Source organism: Phaseolus vulgaris, chromosome 10, assembly GCF_000499845.2.
Source record: "Phaseolus vulgaris cultivar G19833 chromosome 10, P. vulgaris v2.0, whole genome shotgun sequence".
In the NCBI taxonomy this organism is placed as follows: Eukaryota; Viridiplantae; Streptophyta; class Magnoliopsida; order Fabales; family Fabaceae; genus Phaseolus; species Phaseolus vulgaris.
In genome coordinates, this window is record NC_023750.2 from 42798973 (window position 1) to 42823733 (window position 24761).

At 27.1% G+C, this 24761-nt stretch overlaps 1 protein-coding gene across 1 annotated transcript; it reads right to left on the minus strand.

Annotated features, from left to right (window-relative positions):
• Positions 1-14246: 14246 nt before the first annotated feature.
• LOC137819378 (ethylene-responsive transcription factor TINY-like) lies at positions 14247-15301 on the minus strand. Its single transcript, XM_068623208.1, has one exon. It carries the CDS (start codon positions 15232-15234, stop codon positions 14602-14604), a length of 633 nt encoding a protein of 210 aa, XP_068479309.1. The 5' UTR covers positions 15235-15301; the 3' UTR covers positions 14247-14601.
• Between the last annotated feature and the right edge of the window lie 9460 nt (positions 15302-24761).

The window sequence follows — 24761 nt, forward strand, 5'->3', positions numbered from 1 at the left end:
ATACTCACAGTACAAGAAAACTATAAAATAGAAACTAATTTTTAGTGACAAAAAATAATTAGTTGTTATAGTGATTAAATTATATACCATTTTCGAGACTAAAATTTTTTTAATTTTTAAATTGGTATCTAATTAGCCATCAAAGTTTTTGTTACAAAATTTAGAAACTAAATAATTGGTAGTTAAAACCTTGGTGGTTAATTAGATATCAATTTATAAACCATTCAACAATAATAGAAACAAATTTAGAAATAATTTTTTTTTAGTTTCTAAAATGATCTCTAATTAAATTATTATAACAACTAATTTTTTTTTTCATTTCCTATTTAGTGTGGACTCTCTAATATTGGTCAAAAATTAACGTGAAAAATTGATTTATAATATCCTTTAGAACTTTACATGCATTGCAATTTAGGCTCTTGTTACTTACATAACGATTGAAAGAATTTATTATTTGTAAAATAATGATTATAAAAGTTAATATGGCGTTTTGTAGTGGATAATGTAAATTTTTCATGCTTCAAACTACATTCAATTGTTGAATTTTATCAATTTAGTTTTTTCAACTTCAAAACTATAGGTGAATTAATAAGCATGTTTTAACTCTTCACAGAACTTCCCATTTTTCTGTTGTTTTTCTTCTTATCAGCCTTCAAGTTCTTGTTGATGTAAACTCTGTTTTTGTTAGGATTTTAGTGTTTTCCAACTACTCTAATTAAAAAAATTTGCTTCATTAGTAGAAAGCTAGAAAGCTAATCCATACTAACTATGAAAGTGACATTATTAGTCTTCATAATGTTACATTTTTGTTAAGTCAAGTCTTCACACAAATTTCAGGAACATTTCAATTCTATAGTTTTAAATATATTAAAAAATAATAATAATAATAATTAAAATAAAATAAAATAAAATAATAATATATATATATATATATATATATTCGTCACAAACATAAATTACTACAAGAAATTTATTAAATAAAAACAAAATTTACAAACAAAAAATAATGAGTCACTATATTAATTAATTTAGATACTAATTTAAAGATTAAAAAATTATTTATATCTTAGATGGTTTCTATTATTATTAAAAATTTATAAAATGTTTTTTAAATTGATATCTAAATTAGCTACCAAGGTTTTAACTACTAATATTTTAGATTCTAAATTTATCTTAATTAATCTTTTAGAGACTAATTTATAACCTAAAATATTAGTAGCTAATGGTTAGATACCAATTTAAAAACCATTTTATAAATTTGTATTAATAATAGAAACTACTTTATATACCAATCATTTTTTTAGTCTCTAAAATGGTTTTTAATTTAGTCCAATAGTAACTAATTATTTTGGTTTCTAAATGTAGTTGTAATTTGATGATTTTCTTATAGTGAATATAAAACCAATCATTTATGGATATCCTTCGACTTTCGAATGTATATAATCATTTGTTTTTTAATCAAAACACGATATCATAATCACAAACATAACCTAAATATTGAGCTAATTATTTAATTTAATATATAACTACGAAAAATATATGAGAAGTTTCACATTAAACATGTGAAAGGTTACACATGTCATCAATAAAAAGATATACAATAATAAATTGTTTCCAAAAAATTAATACTAAGTTTGAACTCAAAGATTAATATATGTCATATACGACACCTAATCTACATTATAATATATCTACTTTGGCTTATATCTCATCTAATTACCTCACATAAGAGATTAATTTCTATGCATTTCATTGAGTATTACTAACTTTTCACCCAGAACTTAATATAAGAAACATTCATCAGTCTCTACTACATGAAATTTTAGTCTAATTGACTTGTGTATCATTAAAACAAATATATTTCATCAAATTCTCTAACTCAATACTTATATCATACATTAATAATTAAGTAGTAAATTCATGCTTACTACTTATGATATGTATTTATCACAATAATATCATTATCATCACTCACAACATCATTCATATAATATTAAATTCATTAATCACATTATATGTTATCTTATCATTTGAGTGACCCATCCATCTATATAATTTCTTAAAATAACAAATATGAGAGATAACACGAGAATCTATTGTAATGATTCTTAACATTAAAATGTATACCTATAACATTGATGACCATAACATCAAGCTTTGTGTCAATGTTCATTTGGTTAGTCAAAAAGGAAATTAATTATTGATATTGAGCAGGTGTAAGAGTGGAAGTTGATTAGTGATAGAATTTTTAGAAGCATCATCAACGTATATGTTTTGTGATACATTGAGAATTCAATAGTGAATTGGTTTAGATTATAACTCATAGAAAGAGATAATATTTCATTGAAATGTAAGTTTGGTAAAGAAATATATATATATATATATATATATATATATTTTAAAGATTGTAAACCAGTGTGTTTTTTATTATTTAATTCTAAAAACGTACACTTACACCAAATTATAATAATATTATAATATTTAAAACTCAAAAATAAAATAAATATGATTAAAATTTATTTTATTAATTTGTGAAGTGTATGTTTTATACTATTCGTGGGTTAACATATCACCATCCTATTTTTCTTTATATATATAACATGGTTGTTTCTTTTTATATTTTCATTGGTTCTCCAGCTACCCTCATATAAAAGGTGAAAATACTTTTTTATCTTTTTTGTGTCACTCCCATAAAGTATTTTTTGGATTATGTAATCCGAACACACATTTGAAAAAAGACTTTTTGAAAAAAGACTTCTGAATTACATAATCTGGAAGCTAAAAATATTTCTGAATTACAAAATCCAGAAATTAATCATGCATATGAAAAAAGGCTTCCAGATTATGTAATCCGAAAGCTAATTATGAATTTGAAAAAATACTTCCAAACTACGTATTATAAAAGGGTATATTTGGAAATATGAAAATTTATGGAGGTGAGAGAAAAATATATGGAGGTGCGGGAAGAAACAGTCAGATAACATGTTGCAGGTTTTGAGTCCCCTACTAAAAGACTGTTTCTTCCTGCACCTCCATACCTTCTTCTCTCACCTCCAGAAGTTTTCAAATTTTCAAAAATGTCCCTTTATAATATTCTGGATTATGTAATCTGGAAGTCATTTTTTAAATTTGTAATTAGCTACTAGATTACATAATCCGGAAGCCATTTTTCAGATGCATGATTATTCTCCGGATTACATAATCTGGAAGTCTTATTTAACTTCCGGATTATGTAATCCGGAAGTCTTTTCAAATGAGTTTCCGAATTACATAATCCGGAAACTATATGGGGGTGACACAAGAAGGACAAAAATGTATTTTCATGTTGTGTATGGAGGTGCCAGAAGAAGATATGGAGGTGCAGGAAGAAACAGTCCTACTAAAATTACTATCATATCCCAATGGCTTTTTATGATTTTCACATTCCTTGGCTGGCCCAAAGCAGAAAATAGCTAAATTTTGGGCTTTTTCTAAACATAAGCCTTTAATCATAACTATTGCAAAGGTTCAAACTATGGGTATTTCTTTCTTCACCCCAACAAACATCTTCCTGCACCCATTATTTTTGGAAAAAGGTTTTAGCCCTTTTAAAATGACTTTTAAATTACTTTTCTTTAGAATATTTTTGGAATATATTTTATCAATTCTGGATTTACTATTTCGAAAGTAAAAAAATATTTTAGAATGATTTTTTTTCTTATTTTCCTTCTGAAAACACATTTTGCTTAAAGGACCACCCCTATTCCAGAAATACCTTCTAGAAATTGAGGTCTGTTTGTTTCTTGATGAATGATTGATAATTCATATGCATAAATTGATTAATCATTAATTACTAATTAAAAAAGATTGCTTGATAATCTCTCAGGGCCAACTAATATCTAAAAGAAAAATATAAAAAAAAATGAAATAAATTCCTCTTATAGACTATCTTAATCTATATATAAAATAATTTCTACACATTTTTTATTTTAATTTAACATAAATTAAATTTAACCCATGAAACGAAAATATTTACTTTTTTTCTTATTTTCATTTTGTACAACTGTCTATTAGGGAACTTTTACGTTAAACTAATTATAGGGTCTTCATGTAGAAAATTAAGACAATTACTACTCTTTGATTAATTTTAAAATATTTTTTGTGTGTTTATGATTTTTCATATTATAATCCTAGCTTTTGACGTCATTTTCTTTAAAAATAAAAAAATGTATAAATTAAGACAGAAAAGAGTCAATGAATTCAATGTAGAACAATGACATGACATTGATTTTAAGAGCCCACCACTTTATGAAATTGTCTTACTTTTGTAGATCGCAATCTGAGTATAATATCTCCTTTTAAAAGGACAATTTTTAGTTTCTATATACATTATTACTGTACGAATTTATCTTTATACTCAGAGAAAATATTCTTGGGATATTGATACAAAAGTACTTCTCAATAATTTATTTAATAACTTATTCTAAATTTTATGAATTATATTCTTTTCACTATTAATTGATATTAAAGAATAAAAAGTGTGTCGTCTTACTATTTTTCTTATTATATTTTTTAAAATTGTTTAATAAATATTTAAATACGCATAGGGAAATAAATGAGATATAAGTTTTCAACTCAAAATATTAAAATATAATAATAATAAAAGAAATTATGTTGGAGATCACGTGAATTAGAAACTGTTCTGTACGGGTTGAGACTGAGAGAATTATTACCTCCTTTTCAGATTATCTTCTACTCTTCTCCACTTCACTGAACAACCTCTTCCTCTCCTTTGCCGGTCCTCGTTGTTTTGCAAATTTTCGGTTTGGATGGTACCTACAGAAGAACATGTGAAATCTCGGTATTCGATGTTTGATGTAATTAATATGTGATGATGACATACCTTTTTCTCAAAACTTATGACTATTTATATGATTATTATGTCTCATTGTTATTGAGTCAGATTAGAGTTTGGATCATAATTAAGAGCACATTACTTAATGTTTAACCACGATTTTGGGCTTGTTAATCTTCTGGTAAGCTTTAACGAGATTGGTCATGTCGGTCGACACTAACCGGATGCTAAGATCTCTGTCCTTCATCCGGTAACGACCGATACAGAAACAAAGACACTTTATAAGTATATAAGTGAGTACAAATCTTAATTTATAAATCGATTTTATAAGATTAAATTAATTTTAAAAATTAATGTATAAAGTGAATATGTACTCTCGGTTAAAAAAATTTAATCAAACTCAATTACCCCTTATATGTCTCGTTCTCTAATTTAATGTTGATGCATTATTGAAAATGGTAGCTGTAGTTATCAAATAATTTAGAATCTAGACACGGGCACTAGGTATCAATATTACAACTTGTATCTAAAACCGAAGGAATAATTTGAGTTTAATGATTGATGTACCTTATAAATGATGAGGTTTTTATAAGAACAACCCATTATTTTTTTATATTTTAATTATTGGATGATTAATATCACACCTAAAAGTTGTATGGGATATTATGATATAAAACAGAAAATAGCATGCAACATGTCCTTAATATGATTATTAAAAAAATGCAACTCATTATTTTAAGTGACCAAACACGTTTGCAAACTTTGTGTTATTTCTTACTACTTTGGGAAGCACACTAACTCAATCAACTTTCATGTGACAGTGAACTATCTCTATAAAAAAAATTAGTTTTAAAAAATTAAAATAATTAATTACTATATTAAATTAGACTAGAGATTATTTTATAAATTAAAAATAATTTTTATAAATAATAGAAATTTATAAAGTAGTTTATAAAATAATATTTAATTATTATTTATTAAGATTTTAGTTATTTATGGTTGGAGATTCCAGATCGACTAGATATTAGGACATTTCATTGTGTATAAATGGGTGCAAACTCATCTCATAAGCTGGTTTTATGAAGTTGAATTAAGCTTAAAGTTCACTTCGTAACATGGTATCAAAGTCATTTTTGAACATATCCTAGTGAGTGTTTCTGAGGCTTATCAGGTCACCCGCTATCGGACCGTTACCGGACCACCCATAATATGTTATCCCACGCACAAGCTGTCACTCTCGGTATGAGGGGTGTGTTGGAGATTTCACATCGACTAGAGATTATAACATTTCATTGTATATAAGTGGGTGCAAATCTCACCCCATAAGTCGGTTTTATGAGATTGAGTTAGACTTAAAGTCTAATTCTATTTACTATTTTATATTTTAAATTAGTCTCCATCAATCTTTTAGAAAAAAAATTAATATAATGATTAATTATTTTTATTTCTAGATTTAATTGTTATTTAATAAAAAAATTTAATAACAGCTTGCAAAATTTGTGTTCTTTCCCACTCTTGTAAGCATCGTAACTCAATCAACTTTCATGTTATGGAGAGCTATGCTACCACCATTACTCCTTTTATGTTTATTAGGTCCATCACTTTATTTTTTGTTTTCTGAACTAATGGGAATTTAAATGAAAATAAACTTTAATGATTAAGTGTTCCATATCTACTTGTAACCTAATTTATCTTTTGACTATAGTACAACTGTGGATGCAAATCATCCACAATCATTTGCGTTTTAAACAGCAAAAACACAACTTTATATATCATAATGTCATATCATTGGTAAAACTAAATTTGTTTCGGATTTTCTTAAGGAACACAAACAATCCACTTTGGTAACTCACATTTTTTGGTAACTCACATTGTCTTCACAATCTTTGTTTCTCTTCTATTCTCTCTCAATATATGTTTTTTTTTATAAAAACTTTCATGTTAATCATTATTATACATCTTGACATCTCAACTAGACTGTCATATCAAGTAACAACAATCATTTGTTATCACAAGTAACAACAATCATTTGTCATCACATTAAAAAAATATTAATAAAAAAATACAAAAATATCGGAAAACAGATCGAAACTCATATGTTAACAAAGACGATATATAGGTAAATTACACCTATTCATAAAGAATTCTAAAAAAAAAAATATATGGAAACCTATTATACAAATGAAATGATTATTTATAAATAAATCATAAATTAACTATCTTATCAGCACACACATTCTCTTTACGAAAGATATGAGTAATTTTAAACCTAATTTTCTTACCATAATTAAGACAAATATTTTATATATATATATATATATATATATATATATCACAACAATTTTATATATATAAATGATACTTAAATACATAGAATGATCGAGATAAAAAACAATTGTTACCGTCAGTTTCATGTATTATCTAAATCCTATCAGTTTATACCAATACATTTTAAAATTATTTATTTAGTCTTAATAACTTTAAAATTAAATCCTTCATTATTTCATATCCATCAATTTAGAAGAAAAAAATGCAATAGAATTGTAATGTAGTATCGTTGATTAGTGCTTCAATGACGTTTCAAAACACTGCAACGGCTTAATCGGAATATGACATTTCAAGAATTATTCAAAACCCTACAACGGTACATCTCTCAAATCAAAGCGCTTCTTTTTCAAATTCCAAAATAAAGTACTTTCTATTTCTTTTTTATTCAAAAGGTTTTTTATTTTATTTTTCTCCTCTTTTAAATATAAGACAACATTAATTATAAATTTATAGTGATGTAAAAGAGTCTTATAAATATTAAGTGAAAAAAATTATTATATTTATTACGCTTTCCAGATGGAGAATAATTTTTTTGAGCTATTTTTTTTTTCGGTTTTGTTTGGTAGTGTTGTTGTGTTTTTCTTTTTTCCATCTTTTTTCTGTCCGTTTGAAGCTTTTTAGTCAAACAACACAAACGTGGCCTTATACGGAGGAAGTATAACTTTTTTTCTTTATTCCAGCTTCTTTCTGTCTCTTTTAAGCCTTTAAGTCAAACAAAACAAACGTGTCCTATTAATTTTGAAATCCCTTTTTATTTATAAGAAAAAAAATAATACATAAATTAAGATATTTGGTTAATCGTATTATATCTATTATTATTCTCTTAACATTTTATTTAAATACTTTTATTGTAAACAATAAATGCATTAACTAAAATGAGAGTATTTTAAGAAAAATGTCATTAAATTAATAGTAAATAGTTTAAACTTATTAATATTTAAGAAAAAAATATCTTATAAATGAGAACCTTTAAATTTAAATATAAATAAATAAAAGTAATTTTTTTACTGTTTCAATTAACAAAATTTAATTTTAATTCAAAGACGTCTTTTAAAACATCTTCGAGTTTGATATTATTAATAAAAAAATTTATTAAAACTAGAATCATTATATAAAAGAAAAAATATTTGGATTTGCTTCACTTAAATATGTGGAGATTACATATTTGTGTTTTTACGTATAGAATAATATAGATTATGATATCGTATAAATAGGGTCCGAAAGAATTTTTACCTATTGATCTGTGTTTCGGTCGGTTTATCTTTCTTTTTGTATTGAAAGGATCAAATTGATTCACTATGTCTTTCTATGCGCTTGTTCCTTCACTCAGTTAAGCTCTCATTTCCTTTGTGTGCTCTTGGTCGGGAGGACACTTACAAAAGGTGTTTCGATGCTCAAGTATTTAGTATTCGGTGCTCAGTATAATTAATGCACAATAATGATGTACCTTTATTTTTAAAGTTGGATCTATTTACATATTTATCATGAACCCATTATTACTGAAACAGATTAAGGTTTAGATAATGATTAACAACGTATTACTTAATGTGTTCATACTGCTTAAGCTCTTGAATCTTCTTCTGAGTTTAATGCATTTTGAACATGTTAGTCGATCAAAATTGGATATCAAGATTTCTGAATTTCATTTGGTTTCAACCGGTACATATTAAAATATGATAATTTTTTAAATAAATTACAGCATTTTTCAAAAATAGCATTTTATTTCCGTCCAAAAATGGTTCACCAATAACAAATTTAAACGATAAAGCCAACTCAACCATGGAGAATTTGAAGATTACTTATAAGATTAGCCAAACAAAGTAGTTACGGAAAAAAAATGAAGAAATATGAGAGGATTAGCTTATGGCGTTAATCAATTAATTTGTATTACTTTTATTATTTTTACTTATCTGATTAAGAAAATTAATAATAATATTCTTAATCATGTTTTGTTTATATATTTTTAATACATTAAATATTTTTATCGCCCTCAGATCAATATGCTCGTATTTTATATCTGTGTTAAATTTATCGTGGAACTGGAGTTCAATTCTTAATGAAAATACTTTGTTGAGATTTTATTTAAACAGATCATATTCGTAGACAATAAAAATATTTCGAATTGACAAATAAGTAAGAAAATTGACAATATTTTAAAGATTTATCACAAAAAATAAAGATTGTATTAAGAAGATGAAATAACATTAATATAAATAAACTTTATGTTTGTTAATCTGTATTTATCTTATGAAAATAAAAAAATTAAAAGTAATATAACATATCTTACCAAATAAAGAGAGGTGGCTGAATGACGAAGGTGATGACACAAGCACATTAACGGATATAATTATAATTATAATAGTATAATCACAATTACACTTTTTAAAGACTAAAAACGATAAAGTTAAATAACGATTAAATTTAAAATTGGTCACAACATCAAATTTGGCAATTTCTTTTTGGAAAAAAATGTATTGGCTCACCCCCAATGTATTTAGAATTAATTTAAATACATGGATATTTTTAAAAAAATGTATATATATATATATATATATTATAATTTATAATAATTAATTTGAAATTGTATTTAACTTTTAACTAATTGATGTAATGAATTTCTTTAAGAATATAAACATATATTTTATGTATTTTTAACGTCAGTGTATGAAAGTAGTGCATGTGAAGTTAAATTTCAAAACTAAATATTTATAATTTGAAAAACAAAAAAAGTTTATAAGTTTTTAATTCACTTAAATGATTTAATAGGGAATATTTGTATTTTTTTTGCATCTTATGTTTATAAACAGATAATATAAGCTTTTTAATGTCTATCAAAAATGCTAAATACGCGTTATTTTTTTAACACAGTATTTATAATTGAGTAACATTTATTATATAAGGGTATGAGTCATATCATTTAATAGCATGGATAAAAACAATAATTTTAACAACCAGAATTTATTTTTGTGGTTTGAAATTTTCCTAAATTAAAAAATAAATAAGATACTAACGAGTTTGTAAAATTTATCCATTCAAATTAACTAATTGACATCTTAATTTATTGATTTTTTCTGTTTAATTTCTAATGCTGTGCATTCAAATTAGCTTCTAACTATCATTCTTTGATTTATTGCATATATCTTGATTTCTTTATTCGTATAAAAAATTAAAAGAAAATTGTTTTAAAAATAAAATTTAAAAAAAAGTACAAAAAGAGATGAATAACTAAACCTATTGTATTGGTATGGCCCGACCGGTCATTACCACGATTCGGTCTTCTTGATCGAGCTGATCGGGATCTGCACGGTCATGCAGGTCGACCGACACACTTAATCCATTAACGCTCAAACCAAAGTCAGTAAAGTTAAATTATCATTAAGAATTAAGTAATATGCCCTTAAGTTTGATCCACTCCACTAATCCGACCCAATAAGGTAAACTCATTAAAATAATATAAATAGCACACATTCCAAGAACAAAGGTACGTCATTATCACTGTACATCCCTGAGTGTCGAATAACCCTTTTACTAACTTGAGCGTCGGAGTGTCTTCTGCAGGTACCTCCCCCATTTCACATTCACCTAAGACTGAGAGACTGAGACCCGAAAGAGTAGCATCAAGGTCAGAAGGATCACAGTGAAGCTTTAACCACCTACCCGAAAGAAAGGTCTTATCACTCTAACAGGAACACCTATCTTTATAAATATTATATCCACATCATATATGGCAGTTTTTTCTTAAAATATACAGTTGGCATGCATAATAATTACAACGTAACTAAAAAACAGAAAAAAAAAATATTGAAAATGAAATGAATCGAGCATGCATGAGAATAATTTCTTAACTAATTTGATAGTAACATGTATATTTGTCTTAATAGTGGTACGATTTGAAATTCATGTTACCTTCGAGACTAGTATACTGATATATACACAAATTTAGTAAAGTTAGCCCTTTGATTTACTAATTTGTATTTAACATTTTTGGAAAAGATGTGAAATTTGAAATTTCATAAGTATACAACAAAGAATCCACATAAAATCACACACTTAACTTTTTTCCAATAAAACTACAATATATACGTGTTTTATTATAAAATCACACTCTTAACTTTTTTCCAATAAAACTACAATATACGTCTACTGCTGGAGCTGTATTTATACGGTATAGATTTTGAGAATGGAAATAACATTTTTTTTAGATTGTGATACAATTTACATAAAGTGCATAACAAAAAATATATAATTATGCTTGTGTAATTCTACTATAAAAAATTAATATATAATATTAAATTTGTAAATCACAAATTCGATATACAAAATAATAATTATTATATCTTATTAAACTTCAAAATTGAATTATTTTAATTGTTTGGATTGATCCAAATAAAATCTCTCTCTATGATAAATACAAATACGTCAGTAATGACAAATCTAAATTAATATATTGTTTATTTTAAAGATAAATCTAGATTGTATAGTTAACGTATTAGTTAAGCAAGTTGTTTCATTATATACCTTTTTTATACTAAAAAACAACCGTTTGCAATTGTAGGTTCTTTTGACCTAGTGGGTTGCTAGACTGCTTCTTTCATGCATACACAAGTACATGCAATACTATATCAATATAAAATTGTTTCTTTACAAATACTTATTGAAATGTTCATGGAAATAATTTATTTTTTACTCAAATGTGGTAGTAAAAAAACAATTTTAAAATTATATTCTAACATATCATAATTATAAACTAACGTCTTAATTATTTATTTTTTTAATTATAATATGATATCAAGATATAAAAGCTTGTTTTGTAAACTAAAAAATAATGTAAACACTTTTTTTTATTTATATAAGTTGAAGCATCCTTAAATATCTCATTTTTATTTATTTATTATTTTTTACTACATAATTCTGCTTCGTATAATTTATATTGAATTAATTTAAAATAATTTAATATTTAATTCAATGATTGATTCTTTAAATTTTACTTTTTAATGATAAGTATAAGTAATTTGTTAATTTAAATGTAACATAAATATAATAAAACCCTCATATTAACAATTATGCATCTAAATAAAAGTTTGCAATTTTATAACATAGCAAGGATAATTTGTTGAGACAAGAAGTCTTAATGATAAGTTGCTTGTGTGAGTTGTGTGGTGAGGAAGAGAAAACTATTTGTCATTTATTTTTGAAGTGTAAGATTGTGTGGAATATTTAGGATTTGTGTTTGTTTTGGTTAGGCTGTTTGTCGGTGAATCTCTATGATGCAAAGGTACACTTTATGATGTTCTGTCATTTGAATGTTAACGATCACATCCCCAAAATTTGGAAAGTGGTGTGGATTGCAATTATAGGTGAAAATTTTGAAACATTAGATATGTGTGTTTTTAATAATGAGAGAGTTGATTATATAGAGGTGTTTACGGTGGCTCAAAGAAAAACCTAAACTTGGATAACTAGAAAAGAAAAAAATGTAGAATTCTTTTATTTTTATTGGTGTTTGGAACTTCTGGTATGTATGAAAACTATCAAATAAATTTGTTTCTTTTACTTTAGTATGCCTCTCTAGGAAGAAGTTGTGTTTTGGAAAATGGTCTTAAGCATCGTTTGAAGTTCTTGTCTCGATTTTTTAAGAATAAGCGACTCTAAGAAGCTTTTGTGATGTGAAAATGATTATCTTTGGTTTTATGTTAAGGAGATTTGTACTTGGTGGTTTGTTTATGTTTTATGTTCTTTTTAAATTTGATGTGTTGGTATACTCTGGTTGTTGTCAATGGTGAGTTTATGTGTAAGTGATATTATTAAGACTTGGGTTGATCGTCAACTTCGATTGAAATATTGATTTAGATTGGGAGGTAAAATTTTGTCTTATTTTACTCTTTATTTATATAAGGGTTGAATTATCTTTAATGTAATCCATATTTATTTATTATTTTTTGCTAGTAAAAAAATAAGGAAGACAAAATCTCATACTAAAGATTCTAACTAAAGTTCAAAAAGACTTTGTTGATGATAAACTCCAATTACATATAAATATATACATAAATGTGTTTTGAAAATACATAATTTTATCCAAAAAAATTATGATACGGTTTCTCATTAAACGGGAAATAACATTTTTTTAATTGTGGTAAAACTTACACAAACTGCATAACAAAAAATATAAATTATGCTAGTGTAATTTTACTATAAAAATTTAATATAGAATATTAAATTTGAAAATCACAAATTCGATATACAAATTAATTAACATTATATCTTATTAAACTTCAAAATTGAACTAATTTTTAATTGTTTAGATTGATCCAAATTGATAAAATCTCTCTCTATGATAAATACAAATACGTCAGTAATCACAATTTTAAATTATTATATTGTTTATTTTAAAGATAAATCTAGACAGTTGTATAGTTAACGTATTAGTTAAGGAAGTTGTTTCATTATATTCCTTTTTTATACTTAAAAACAACCGTTTGTAATTGTAGCTTCTTTCATACATTCACAAGTACATGCATACTATATCAATATAAAATTGTTTCTTTACAAATACTTATTGAAATGTTCATGGAAAGATTTTTTTTTTTTACTCAAAAAAATGAAACAATTTTAAAATTAACATATCATAATTAAAAACCAAAGTCTTAGTTAGTCATTTTTTATTTTTTGCTCATTCTCACTTTCACAACACTCACTCACCTTAGTAAATAATTTCAATTTTTATTATAAAAAAATTCTACAAATCTTTCTAATGTTTTATATATAAAAAAAAAAAAAATCGTTATCATGAAAATATGAAAGACATTTAAATAAGAGGAAGTTGTAGTAGAGTTAAAATTACACTTAAAATCAACAAAAAGATAAACAACGTACTCGCCAAGCCTACCAATTATAGCCTGTGAAACATTGAGCATACTACAGTAGGTTTTTTTAAATTATAATAATCAAGATAAACTCGTATTATTACAGTGTATGATTGAATAATAATATAATTTTTTTTACAATTATTTATTTTAAAGACATATATATATATAAAGAAAACAGTTATATACATTGTTCTTATTACATAATTCCTAAGTGCCCATTTGATCACTAAAGACATATATTAAAGTGCATCATCTCCAACAAAACAATTTCTTTGAACCTGAATTTGACCAAAGATCTCATGAGAGATAACAAATTAAGTTTTGTGATTGAAATTGTTGAAGAAGAAAACTAATGAACACTCCACATTTGTAGTTCTGTACAGTAAGGTGATAGAAGGAAGAAAGAGAGTGAAGTTGCTAAGGCTAAGTAAGTAAGTAAGTATAGAAGTATGTGAAGTGACGTGTGAAATATGATGCACACAGTAGTAGTGACAGCAGAAATAGCGAAACACCCATTAATGACACTTGTGAATCCCACATGTTGGGAACTGAAGAACCACCCAGTTTTCGATTTCAGACCGTGTACGAAATGATTTCATTCTGGGTGGGGAAGCAACCCAATTGCGGAAATAACTCATCGGAAAACGCCGCGCAGAACGACTCCAACGGCGGAAACATCCAACTGTCCACCGCGTCCACCGTCACGAACGACTCAACGGACGACTCGAAGCTGTCCTCGATGTTCGGAAGCTCCACTATCTCGCTCAGTTCGGATTCTTCGGTAGTTTCTGTTTCGGAGTCCGAGGTTTGCGTTGCGGCGTGGTCGAATTTCGACATGGAGGCGGCGGCGGTGGCGGCGGCTTGAATGTCACGCGGGGAGCACGTGAGCGGGCGCGGGAGCAGGCCTGCTATTTTTGGGAAGTTCAGGATTGCGGATTGGCCCTTGATGGTGAGCGCCGCCACGTCATGGGCCCGCGCCGCCATTTCGGGGGTGGCGAAGGTTCCGAGCCAGATGCGCGACTTCTTCCGCGGTTCCCGGATTTCCGAGACCCATTTGCCCCAATTGCGCTTCCGTACGCCGTGGTACACCGGGTGCTTGCTGCATTCTCTGGGCCTCTTGGCCCGGGCCTGAACCTTCGAGCCCGAATCCGAGGACGGCGACGACGTAGAAGAGGTTGTTTCAGACGAGGTTGTTGTTTGTGTCATTGTTGATACTCAAGAGTGAGAATGAATGTTTCGTTACATACACACATATATACATATATATATTTTTATATAAAGTCTAAGACTCTAACGTATAGCATAGGTGAATGAAGCGGAATGAGGGCACACCATAGATGGCGTAATCCTTTCGTAGGGAATCACACGCTCTCTCCTACAGCGACGCTTGACCTACCACACATTTCACTCTTTTTTTCCATGTTTTTAATCATCCACCCCAAATATCATCCAACGTCATTTCGCTCTTCATCGTCACATGCTAAACTCCGTTATATCAATTTCAATAACTCTCTTCTTTTTGTTCTTCAACATTAATTATTGCAATCTTATTTTTTTTTTTAGTTTAACGAAAATTGTTCTTTGTTTTACATAGTTTTACAACTCACACTGCATTTATTTTTCTTGCTTTGTTTTCCGACATAATTGAATGGATTTTAATTGTGTTCTCCTTATTAATAACTCGCTTAGCTCTATCTTTTATTGGCGAGACTAATATAAAAGTACATCCACAACGTTTTAGACGTATTTGGAGTGAAACTAGTGACTTCTTTTCGTCTTGTTTTATTTGGCTGCTTTCTTCCCCTTTCTTTTGTAGTTTTAAATAACAAATACTTATAAAAATAATCTCATTTATTGAAGTTTCATATTTTATAAAAAGAAACCCTTTAACATGTCTTATGAGTGTGAGAAAAAGAAAGTTTTTTCTACACTATCATTCAACCCTAATGACAAAAAGATAGTTTTACAATTTGTCCAAGTTGGAGCAAATTAACATGTTCTAGATGGATATCTAAATCTAAAACTAAACTTTTTTTATCTGTCTAAATAGACCAAGTTGATGTATCCAGAATTAACTGTTGACTAAAACTGATGGGTAGTAAATAAGATATACTTACCAGTTTTTAAAATAAAAAAGTTGCAGTACTTGTATCTCACTTCATTTATTACTACAAGAACTCATTTGAGCAAAAGAAAAAGACAGACTATTGAGAAGCCATTCCTCGGATTTCACAATTAATAAAAAACAGTTTAATGGAACTGAAGTTGTTCAAAAGAATAAGAAATTTATCTGCAGAATATTTAATTTGACATGTACTGGTTCACATATGTGGAGATAAAGGATTGGAGAAAGGAGACACAACGGGTACAGAGAGACCCCACACCAGTATTGTAGCCTCAACGTTCATCACAGCATTTCTGGCTAAATTGTCTATTCTTTTGTCCAAATCCCCACTGCTAAACCCATTGCTGTAGTTTGCTTTCGACCCTTTTGGTTTCACCATTTACTCATTTTTCTCATTCTCCCTCTCTCGTGTTTTCAATTTTGGTGCATTAATGTAGGACAACGACTTGGGATGAAAACGAAGGAATTAGAATCATAATCCAGCATACAACACACTAGGATTTGGGTTTGGCTAATGCACCATTAGTGTCTTAATCACCCTTTTCTAATGAGAGAAGGAGAAACATCTCTACCATGCATTCCTGGCTTCTATGGTTACACACTACCAACATTTCCTACCATTACGCCAACATTGCAATGCCCTCCCTACATTTTTAATTTCACCCTAGCTCTTCCAAAACATTAATAGACGTGACACTTCACATTTCATGGTTAATAATTTGAAGCTTATTTTTATTTTTAACCTGCGTTGAAAATCCTATATAGATTAGAGATAAAGATTTTTCATAGTATACATTGGATGCAAATATTATCTTATAAGCCGATTTTATAAGGTTGAATTAGACTTGAAGTTCATTTTTCTTAATGTTGTCTCAGAGTCCTAAATAACTTATCGAGAGTTTGTTGACTCACTCTCAGATTACTTATATCACTCCAAGTTTAGATACAAAAAATAATTAGTCACTATATTACTAAATTAGATACTAATTTAGAGACTAAAAAATTACTGAAGTGGTTTCTATTATTGATAAAAATTTATAAAATGGTTTCTAAATTTGTATCTAAATTAACTACCTAAGTTTTAGCGGCTAATATTTTATATTTTAAATTGGTCTCTAAAAAGATTAATATGGACTAATTTAGAATGTAAAGTAGTAAGTAATTAAAATATTGGTAGTTAATTGTTAGATACCAATTTAGAAACCATTTTATAAATTTTTATTAATAATAGAAACTACTTTAAATACCAATAGTTTTTTAATTTCTATTTAATAATTTTCTTGTAGAATATAGTCATATACATGAAATAACAGAAAGTCTCTTATGAGAAAAGTGTATTGAAAAAAGTGTATTGAAGATCTCAAATCAACTAACAAATACAAACCTTATTTTGTATAGTTTGAAGTTAAACTTTAAATTCAATTAAAAAAAATCTTAATACAGTGCATAGATATTTTATGATAAATACTTAAATACTAAAACATGCAATTTCCACTTTGGTAAACTCAACTATTTATGAAGGTCCAACAACTGATATAAACGTTAGTATTCAAATAAAGTCAGCTCTTCTTTTCAGTCCTATTGGCTCCAAGATGGAACATGGAAGTCTTATTTTGTTTACTAATTAATCAATTAATTAATGGGCTAATGATGACAAAAAACAAGGCATTAATTCATTTTTAATAGGCCTGGACAATATTAATATTAAGTCAACAACGTGGTTCCATCATGATTCGAGTTTGTCTTCACATATATAGGATCATTATAAGAAAAGAAAAATAAGAGAAAGGAAAGGGTTGTAATTATTTATGAACAGGTATAAATATAATGATACTTATTTACTTTGTGGTACAGAATAAAATGGTATTGTTATTAGAAACTATGCAAGAGTGGTCAGAGAAAGTTGTATTAATTTGAGCTTAATTTACGCGTTTACTTGAGAAAGAAATGGATCTGGTAACAGAAGTCATCTTTTTGTATTTGCTAATTGGGGTTGGTTTTCATTATACTATTATCATTTTACAATAATTAAGGGAATTCGTTTGTGAAAGCCCTTTTATTGAGCTCAATTCACATGCTGTGTTATAAAATTACTAACTCCAAATGGTAATTAGAATTCAAATAATAAATATTCTAATATCATTGTTATGGACTTAAAACTGAGGCTGTTAGTAAGAACACAGGTTCAGAAATAAATTATTAAATTCAGGAATCAATTAAGTATTTATGCGTACTGTATGATTGTACATTGTGTATGGTTTGACTAATGTAAGAGAAGTGATTCTTCATTGGCTAAATAATATAAAATAACTTTTCAATTTTTTTTTTTGAATTGGATCTCCTAATACATTTGAACGTAATATTTATCGATCTTTAAATGTATGTATTGAAGATATTATGTTCACCAGAAATAAAAAAAATCATAATATATAAATAAATATAAATTTTATTTTATAAGTTAATTTTATAATATTAGTAACATTTGAACATATGGGTGATAAAAAAATTAATGTTTGCAAGTTTTCTATAAAAATTATTGTATGTGTATAGTTTTTGTTGGATATCCTACATCGACTAGAGATTAAGACATTTTATTGTCGATCCACAGAAATTTTATTATCTTCAACAGCGGAGTGGCTGATGCGTCTGAAGTATGTGCACGGGTGCAAGTAAAGGTTTGGTCTTGGATTAATGTTAGATCTCGATCCGCTTTGTTTCCCTTCTCTAGTTGGTGTATGGTACTTTTGGAGTGTATGAGAATGATTGTTTGATGTAGTTTAAGTCTATGTCCGGATAATGCTTGTGTTTTGTTAGTTTGGGGATTTTAGCTAGTAGTTGGTGTGGTATCTCTTGTTTCCTTTGTATAAGGGTTGAACCACCCCTGAAGTGGTTCACATTTATTAATTTATTATTGCCGATAAAAAAACATTTTATTGTCGATAAGTGGGTGCAAACCTCACGTCATGAGCCGATTTTATGGGGTTGAGTTAGGCTTAAAGTCCACTTTGTAATATGTTATCAGAGCCATTTAAAGTCTATTCTAGCGAATGTTTGTTGGGCTTATCAGGCCACCCGCTATCGGGTCATTATCGGACCACCCATAATATGTTATTCTACGCATGAGTTGTTACTCTCGGCCGTGAAAGGTATGTTGAAAATCTCAGATCGACTAGAGATTAAGATATTTCATTGTTTCTTAATATTCTAGCTTCTAATAAAAGTATTGTTTAAGTTGTATTTCCCATTGGATACTTTAATTGCTTTATATTACTTAATGAGTGAGTGACTCTGAAACTCAACACTGTGTTCTAAAATGAATACATGGTGAACGTGCATGCTCGCTTTGGCATGAAATGAATGTCGTTACGTAGTGACACATGCATGATGAGGTCCAAATCAACATCTCCCACTGTTTCTAGGTCTCCATTAACGTATTTCAATTGGTCCACTCCAAGGACACAACCCTAACACACTACCTTATAGTGATGGATAACTTCGAAGGTGTGTTTAAATTTTTTTTTTTTTATTCAGATTAGTGTTTCGAGCTGCTGATATGTATGAAATCTATAAAAAAAAAAAGTATTAGACGAGTAAAAGATGTAATTAGGTGTGGTGTTTTTTTAGGATATAAGTTGTATAGTTGAGTTGAGAAACTTTACTTTCTAAGTGTTTTTTATAAAAAGACTTCTTGTTATTTTGTATAAAGATTGAGATATCTTTAAAATATTTCTATTTTTTTAATAAATTTTTTTATAAAATTACAATTAAAAAAAGAAATATTTTTTTTAAAATAAAATAATTTTTAATTAGTTAAATCACAATTATAAATTGGTGTATTTCAATTTGGAGTTGTGAGTAACAATTTGCTATGTATAGTGTTGTGCTTTGGGTCCCATAACGTTTTTATCTGAGTTGAGTTAGAAAAAATTAATATAAGAGATAATTAAGTTCATTTAATAAGCAAATCCGAATGGTATCGTTAAATTTTTTTAAATTATTTTAATTAACGAAACATACTGAAACCTATTTACTAATCAATGTAATAAATAGAGATGAGAAACAAGTTCTTATTCAAATAATTATTTTAGTGAAAGAAATTGATAAATACTAGATTAAAAAAATCAAGAAAACTGTTTATGTTGGGTAGAGGTAAAAAAAAGTTTTCCTTAATTATATATAGACATAGATTTCATTGGTTATTGATGTTTTTGGAATTATACACATACTTATAAGCAGTTTTTTCTTTTTAATAGAGTTGAACTATTCTAAAATATCACACATTGTTGATAAAAAAAGTTAGATACTTTGAATATAGTTTTCATACTATTTGCTAGAACAATACCTAATTCAAATCCTCAACAAGAAAAAAATTATTCTTTTCTAATGTTTTTTTTTTTAAATTTATAAGAATCCCAAGTCTTTCATTATTGTTAGATATGTTCTTTAGACTATGTTATTCTTTTCCAATTTTTATTTATTTATTTATAAGAACCCCAAGTCTTTCATTATTGTTAGATATGTTCTTTACACTATGTTATTCTTTTCCAATGTTCATTTTTTTTTTAATTTATAAGAACCCCAAGTCTTTCATTATTGGTAGATATGTTCTTTACACTATCCACTCAATTTGCATTGTTTTTAACTTTTTAAAACAATACCAAGTTAGGTAATTGAGAATGTTGCTTTTCATAAATTCCAAATTAATAAAAATAAAGAAAGGAAAAACACTGATTTGTTTGAAACAATAATGGATTAAATTATTGTGGTCAACAATTAGTGACAACGTGTAGCACATGATCCTAATTAACTTGCCTTTGGTATTTGTTAATATAGCTTTCTCACCTAAAACCCTACCAAATACTCTAATTAATATTTCAAGGCACTATATATAATAGTTTATAGAAGAAATATCTAAGTTTTTTTTTATTATTGTTAAAAATCTCATATCAACTATAAATAAAAACATTTTATAATAAATAAGTGAATGAAAATCTTACTTTATAAACTGATTTATGAGTCTGAGTTAAACTTAAAATCTATTTCTTAATAATTATCGTCTAAAATTAAAAAAAAACTTGAATATTTTTAGTTTATCAAACTATCAATGTTTAGTCTTTAAATTATTTATAAACTTTTAGTTTATAAATTTGAGAAAAACCACTTACTTTTAATCTTAACAAGAAACTAAAATACATAAATTAGAATTAAAGGTTGCAAATAAGTTTCAAATAAGTGTACTTTTTATAAATAGTTTTCACTTATTAAAATACTTTTTTTTTCTATATGGGTTGGAGGCTATTATAAATAGTTTTATTCTTTTTTTTATAAAGATTATATCATTCTTTAAATATTTTATTTTTTTATCAATAAATAATATATTATTTTTTTTTATAAATTTTTTTTATGTTAGACATCACTAAATATTATTAAAAAAAAATACAAAAATATGAAAGAATTAGACCAAAATTCGTATGTTAAAAAAAAAATATTTTAAAAGTAATTCAACTCTATTAAAAAATAAGATCTAATAACAAGAATCTCCGATAAAACCTACAAAATTCAAAAGAATTACATATTTTTATATTTCAAAACTATCATCATAAAAGAAAAAGTTTATCCAAAACTCTGATTTAGTAATAACTTTACAAAGAACGAACTATTAAAAAAATAACTATTATATATAATTATTCTCACAAATATTTCATCTTATATTAGTTTACTTTTTTTTTCAAAAGGTTACAATCCTACATTTATAAAAGAATAAGACGGTACTTAGTAGTAATGAATAATATGATATTATGTATTGGTCTTTAAAATAATTAATTAAGTTGGTTTTGTCTTATTATTTTCTTTGGACCACATATTAATCGATTTGAGGCGAGGTTTTGTCTTAACCAAAGTCCTTTCTATTTATTCATTTGGTAGTATTAAAATCATAATACATAAATGATTTTGATACATTAATTATATTATGATTAACATTCAAAATAAGAAAATATATTACGTATAAAATTATAATACGAGTACAATTTTTGTGATACCACATGTGTCAAATTATTTATAGTTTTTTAAAAACTTGTTGAAACTAATTTTAAATGATTTACACTAAATCAAGCTAATTTCCACACAGGAATAATAAATGTAACAATTGTGTAATTAAATGTTATCAAAACATTATTCCAAGACAGTAAAAAATATTCATAGTGTAAAATTAGTATATACTGCAACATCGAAAAATAAATTATATGGTTCACCCCAAGAAAAAAATGTTTAGATCACTGCTTCAACAAATACAGAAATTTACAAGGGTTTTTTAAACAGTTATTTTTTTTAAATGGTTTTGAGTTCATCAGCTTCTATTTAGCACAAGGAAAACGTAGACAAACCAAGACAATTTGTGGACCAAAAGGAAGCTTAGAAATTAGGTATTTCTTCCTACACCCCATATTTTCCTTCTTGCACCACTTTTCGATTAAAATCTATTATAAAATAGGTACTTTGTTATACAAAGTTGTTTCTTGGAATAGGCACTCTTAAAAAAAACCTCCTGGAATCATTTTTGTCATTTCACATTTTTTCTGGAGTGCAAAAGAAAAATGAAGGGGTACAGAAAGAAACACCCTAAAAATGTTGTTTTGGCCCAATATATACAGTGACAAGGGATAGCAGCTAGGGGACTGTTTCTTCCTGCACCTCCATATCTTCTTCTGCTACCTCCATACACAACATGAAAATATATTTTTATCCTTATTGTGTCACCCCATAGAGTAGTTTCCAGATTATATAATTCGGAAACTCATTTGAAAAAAGACTTCTGGATTATATAATCCGGAAGCTAAATAAGACTTCCAGATTATGTAATCTAGAAAATAATCATGCATCTGAAAAAGGCTTTTGGATTATGTAATCCGGAAGCTAATTACAAATTTGAAAAATGACTTCCAGATTATGTAATCCAGAATATTATAGAGGGACATTTTTAAAAATTTGGAAATTTATGGAGGTGAGAGAAGAAGGTATGGAGGTGCAGGAATAAACAGTCCAGCTAGGGAATAGGAAAGTTTGGTCCTTTAAATACCTTCGTGGAGGTGCAGGAGAAAATTTGGGTTGCAAAGAGAAAACCCCCCAAATCAAGCCTTAACAATTACAAGTAGAATTGCTTCTTCCTACACCTCTAATATGTTCTTGTGCCACCTCCATAATATTCTAAAAATTAGTATTTTAAAAATGTCCTTATGTAAAAATGTTAAGTTACTTTATATTTTGGATTAGATAATTCAAAAGTCTTTTTCCAGATTCATAATTAGCTATTGGATTATATATTTTGGAAGTCTTTTTCCGAATTCATAATTAGCTTTTGGATTATATAATTTGAAAGTCTTTTTTATCTGAGATTAACTTCTGGATTACATAATCCAGAACGAGCTACTCTCAAATCCATAAAAGACTTTTGGATTATGTAATCTAAAATATAATTTTTTAGAAAAGATGTTCCGAATTATATAATCTGAAGCTATTTCTAGATCTGAGATTGACTTTTGGATTATATAATTTGAAATACATTTAAAAAAAAAAAATTACTTACAGATTTCATAAATCCGGAGAACACTTATGGATTCGAAAATATCTTTTGAATTATGTATGGGGTGACACAAGGGATAAAAAGTATTTTTAGATTTGGGGTGACACAAGAAGATGTCTACAAGTAGATACATATTGGGTCTTGAAGGGCCCATTTTCAAGCTTTTCGAAGTGAGTCCCAATAGAAAATGCTTTTGTCCTTCAATTTTTGGATGATACTAGGTGAAAGAAGCTAAATTATAAGAAACTTTCCATAGAAAGAACCATACCATAAACTAAGTAAGAAGAATGTAGTTTTTCATTAGGAACCCTTATTTTTTTATTGCAAGTAAATACTTTTTCTTGGATTATGACACTATCTTCTAAAAAATTCAGTTGAAAAAAATAGTGATGTTGGAGATCTCTTTCATGGATCAAAACGTGAAGAAAGGTAAAGGTGAGCTTGTTTGCGTAGAACTATATAATATACAAATGGAAATAAATAAACATTACATCTTCACACTTTTGATTGGGTAGGATGTGAAGGAAAGTAGTTTTGTTAGTGAGTTTGTTAACCTAAAGTCTTCATTCTCTTATGGTCACCACCTTCAACTACCATATCAACCCAATTCCATTTAAACAACATCTTTCTACTTGAATAAAAAAAAACTAACTAAAATATTGTGTTTAATACGGTTTTGGTATCGTCTATATAGTCTTACATCGTTCAGAAGTTGAAGTCGAAACAATGATAATTTATATATTCTATCCTCCCTTAACCCATCAAAACATTTTTTAAAGATAAAATCGTGACGGAATACTGACTTCTAAAACGGACAATACATCAAATACAGTGATTAACCATAATGATGTTATTTCTCGAACTTGAAATCGTAATAATTCATAATAAAAGCAGAGTTATGCTTTTAGTTCCTATATGAAATTGGTTTTTATTTCTATTATAAATTTTAGAATTTTAGAATACTTGTAATAAAAGACTATTAGAGTAAGTTTTTATTAGTGTTTTTTTTTTTGCAATAAATGCTAA